We start from the raw sequence: 4,750 nt of genomic DNA, 5'->3' as shown, positions 1-4,750 counted from the left end.
GGTTGTAAATGTAGGTCGTTTTAGCCTTCTTAACTATTCTCTAAATATAAGTTATTCTCGAACTTCTATGCATTTTTTTCTCTTTTGTTCCCATCTTGCCCTTGTTTAATAAATGCTATCACTCTCATAAATAAATGAATTATTTTTTCAATACAGAATAAATAAAGGGCAACAAGATCATTTGATCTACTTTCTTAATTCTTATGCACAAGTCTAAAACGACTTACATTTGCAATCGGACGGAGTACTGTATAAAGACGATACCCCCTTATCTTTACAACACCACCTACAAGCTGGCCTAAAGTCAACCATATTAACTGGTCAAGCGTGCCCTCAATAAAATCAAGGTAGCTGGAAATCAATGAATCAAGAATCTACAGTTTATACTATGTCCTTATAATTCTACCATATTCGACTTTACATGGGCGCCGTCAACAGTATACTTCCAGTACCAGGTTCGACTGTCCGTCATTTCCTTGCTTATAGAATCTAATTTAACAACAAACACTGATGGACAAGGGAAATTTATTGAGGCACATCAGATGCTGAAGTAATTATGGGGGGGGGGGGGGGATAATGATAGAAGCAAGCTTTTAGGTTTTCAGAACAACTAATGCATTTGGACCGCAAATCCTGTAGGAAATTTTTTGATGCATATGTGCATGACTCTTTTCTGAAAGAGCAATTTTCACAAAATTATAACTATAACTTTTGGGGCTATTTCACAGAACTACAACTATTTTGACATTAGTTGCAACACAACTACAACTTTTTGACCAACATAAAAGTTAATTGTAGTTCTATGAAATTTACATTTGGGGCCTATTTTGTTACAAAGTTGTAGTCATGTGGTAAAAAGTGTCAAAATAGTTGTGGATCTGTGAAATAGACCCTAAAAGTTGTTATCCTGTCGATATTGTGTCAAAATAGTTGTAGTTTCATGAAATTTACTTAGAAATCTAAATACATATATTCTTAGTGAGAAAAAAATTAGACCTAGGTAATATACTTAGCACACAATAGCAGGAATATAATGATTTAAACTTTAGAAGACAAAAGTTTTAAAGCACCAAGGATTAAAATAGCCTCACCGCTATAGCATTTTAGACACTCAAACGCTAAGCTAAACCTGTAAATTCTGCTAACGCCGCTACAGCTGCTATAGCTCGTTTAGCGGTCCGTGCCTGCTACACTCAAAATCATTTCTGAACCTTGATTCAAAGATATGTGACCAGATCTTGATTAGCTCATTGATGCTCCTCACCATCTATGTGGTAGTGCAAATTGTTCTGTACTTTCTAGCTAGTGTCTAGTAGCATTCATGTATGTGTGTATGATGGAGACAGCGTGTAGTACAAACTAGTGCTTATTGTGTGCTTCTTATTTTATTTTTTTTAGCCTTTTACGTGAACATGCCTACTACTGCTAGTGAATTAACAATCGCTACAAATATAAGGGTGTCGACCATGCTGCAACCTTGGCGGGTCCTCTGAGCAGAAAAATTCTAGATGAAGGGCGCTGCTGGGTCCAATCCGGCAACAGGCGGCTGCTGTTGCTTCTCCAGCCTCCTTAGGCACGTTGTCGATCTCGCTTCTGGTCGTTTTTGTTTTAACGTGTAATCCTCACGTTTTGTAATCAACCGCTCTAGGTCTCCTAGGCGCGGTGGTGTGGTTGTTTGTATCTCTTTCCTCTTAATGAAATAACGTGTTTAGGCACATTCTTGAAAAAAAAAAGGGCGTCAACCCAACCAACAGAACCAGCTTGGGGGTATGAAGAAATTGTAGATGAAAGCAAAAGCCTTATATATTGTCCCGGTTACATGAACAACACTATTGCTTAAGGTTTAGTGCACATGTTGATTGCTGTTTTAAGTGATAACTACGTTTTTGACAACTACCGTGGTATCTTACACAATAAATAAAAATTATATTTGATATTTTTCTATATGATCACGATGTAGGATAGCTTCCGATATCCGCTATAGCCGTGACACCACGAGAACCGCAATTTAAACCATTGAGTACAACAGATGATTGGACTGTATCAAAGTGGAGGCCAACAAGGTTCACTCACTCATCAACTAGTAAACAATTAACAAAGAGAACAGATAACCAAATAGGAAACAGTTAACTAGCGTACCTGCTCTGTCATGAACGATGCACATTCTGTGGCCATTGGGAACTTCAAATATATGGCTACCCTGATAGAACAAGGAAATCAGAAAATAGACAGAGGATGTTGGCGCCGCCGGTGAGAACAACGCACGCAAACTCTTATGGAAATACACGAACACCGGGCGATTTTTGTGCCACTCAATTTGAAGCAGCGTTTTATGTTGTATAGATGCACTATATAAGGAAAACAAAGAACGAGAACGTGAGGCACTACCCGCTCAACTCGGCAGCGTGCATGCCATCCCATGCAAGCCTCAATTCCGAGCGAAACGCGCGGTGTGCGCGCCGTGCGCGCGGACTCGCCGCGACGTGATCAAATGGACGTCGCGAGCATCTCCTAGCTATTCGCCGGTCCACACACGTCATGGACTCAGGCACTACACACACGAGCTTTACAACAAATTCACTCCCTAAAGCTAGTGTGTTTATTGGAAAACAGAAAGCAAGTCTAAACCCTAACCATGCCAATCTTTGAACGGAGTTCCTCAAACCTGGCTCGGGCGAGCCCCTTCGTCAAGATATCGGCCAGTTGGCCGGCTGAGCAGATGAACTCCGTCATGATCCTGCCATCCTCCACGCACTCCCGTAGGTAGTGATAACGTGTATCTATGTGCTTGCTTCTATCATGGAGGACAGGGTTCTTACTCAAGGAGATAGCCGACTTGTTGTCGATGCGGAGCTCGACGCAGCGGGCCTCTTCTCCTCTGAGCTCGCCAAGTAGTCGCGCCAGCCACACCCCTTGGCAAGCAGCTGATGCAGCGGCAATGTACTCAGCTTCACAAGTGGACAGCGCCACGACCTTCTGCTTGTTGGACTGCCAGCACACAGGATTCGGCCCGAGGAAGAAGAACATCCCAGTTGTGCTCTTCCGAGTGTCAATGTCCCCAGCCATGTCGCTGTCGCTGTAACCAACTAGTCGCGGCTCCGAGGTTGCCTGAATGAAACGGTAGCCAAGAGTGAGCGACCCGGCCACATACCGAAGGATCTTCTTCAAGGTGGCGAGATGCTCGGTGGTCGGCGATTCCATGAATCGGCTTACATACCTGACCGCATAGACAATGTCTGGCCGAGTGTGAACCAAATACCGCAGGCTGCCCACGATGCTGCGGTACTCAGTTTGATCTGTTGGTGGAGCCGAGCTGTTCTTGCCGAGCTTCAGACGAGGTTCAATGGGAATGTGACAAGGATTGCACTCCCCCAAACCAGCCTTGTCCAGTATGCGCTTTGCATATGCTGACTGATTCAAAATGATGCCATCACTGCTTTGCTTCACTTCTATCCCAAGGTAGAAACTCAGCAGGCCAAGGTCAGTCATCTTGAATTGCTTCTTCATCTGGTCTTTGAACTTGTCTATCTCAGAGCAGCTCTTGCCGACGATGATTAAGTCGTCGACGTAGACTCCAACTAGCAGTCGCGCCGCGCGCTCTCCTCACGCGTACACGGCGTGCTCTGTGGTGCTTCGCCTGAAACCAAGCGACAAGAGGTAGTGGTCGAGCTTGGTGTTCCAGGCGCGAGGGGCTTGACGTAGCCCGTACAGAGCTTTGTGCAGCCTGTAGACTTTGTGTTCCTGTCCCTTCATTGCAAAACCAGGTGGCTGAGACACGTACACCTCTTCGCGCAGCTCACCGTTCAAGAAGGCGGATTTAACATCCATGTGGTGCACTGGCCATCCTTCATGCGCCGCGAGAGCGAGCAGCAGCCGCACTGATTCAATGCGAGCTACTGGGGCGAACACCTCTTCGAAGTCAACACCTTGGCGCTGCACATATCCCTTCGCGACCAGCCGCGCCTTGTGCTTGACGACGGCGCCGGTCGGATCCTTCTTGAGCTTGAACACCCACTTGAGGCCGATCGCGCGGTGGCCTCGAGGGAGCTCGACGAGATCCCAGGTGCGGTTCCCCTCCACGGATGCCAGCTCCTCTTCCATGGCGCGGCGCCATGCGTGGTTGCCGTCGGCTTGCTCGAACGTGCTCGGCTCTTCAGCAACCAAGAGATATAGCTCGTTGTCGTCGAGGTGCCGGGGAACGTGCCCGACTGGAGAGGCGCCGTCGAGCAGATTGTTGAGGGTGCGGAAGCGCAGCGGCGCGCTGTCATCGTGGTCGGCATCCACTGCGTCCGAGAACGCGGATGGCGGGCTAGCGAACTCCATCTGTGCAGTTGGCGAGCCGGGCGTCGCAGTGTGCGCGCTCGGCGGCGTGGTCACTGCACTCGGCGGAGTGGTTGCAACACTTGGCGGAGTGGACGCAGTAGCAGGCACAGTAGTCGCAGCAGCCGGTGAAGCAGTCGAACGCTTGCGACCTGGTGATGCACTCCCTGCTCCCGGAGCAAAGATCTCCTCATACTCGACGGTGAAGTCACAGCCGCCGGTGTCCAGCGCGGGTGCAGCACTGGGCTTGTCCGTGCTCCAATCCCAGCGTGCACCTTCATCGAAGACGACGTCGCGTGTGACGTGCACGCGCCTGGTGGAGGGGTCGATGACGCGGTACGCCTTGGTGCCCGGCTCATAGCCGAGGAACACCATGGCCTTGCTCCGATCAGCAAGCTTGGGGAGGTGTGGCTTGACGACCTTCACGTAG

The 4,750-nt window shown here is 48.1% G+C and overlaps 1 protein-coding gene across 1 annotated transcript; it reads right to left on the bottom strand.

Moving 5' to 3' along the window:
- Positions 1–2,065: 2,065 nt before the first annotated feature.
- Positions 2,066–3,507, bottom strand: LOC133928126 (uncharacterized mitochondrial protein AtMg00810-like). Its single transcript, XM_062374392.1, has 3 exons — positions 2,666–3,507; positions 2,140–2,200; positions 2,066–2,080 (listed from the first exon to the last, which is right to left on the bottom strand). Exons 1-3 carry the CDS (start codon positions 3,505–3,507, stop codon positions 2,066–2,068), a joined length of 918 nt encoding a protein of 305 aa, XP_062230376.1.
- Positions 3,508–4,750: the final 1,243 nt, after the last annotated feature.

This window comes from Phragmites australis, chromosome 9, assembly GCF_958298935.1.
Source record: "Phragmites australis chromosome 9, lpPhrAust1.1, whole genome shotgun sequence".
Taxonomy (NCBI): Eukaryota; Viridiplantae; Streptophyta; class Magnoliopsida; order Poales; family Poaceae; genus Phragmites; species Phragmites australis.
The sequence above is the reverse complement of the archived record's forward strand: the minus strand, read 5'-3'. Positions and strand labels throughout refer to the sequence as shown.

Bases quoted from the DNA above. Each gene is read 5' to 3' on its own strand.
- LOC133928126 (XM_062374392.1), bottom strand. From the start codon at position 3,507: ATGAAGAAGCAATTCAAGATGACTGACCTTGGCCTGCTGAGTTTCTAC. The intron at 2,201-2,665 runs GTTTGAGGAACT...TTGTTCTATCAG, and splicing joins AAGGGGCTCGCCCGAGCCAG to GGTAGCCATATATTTGAAGT.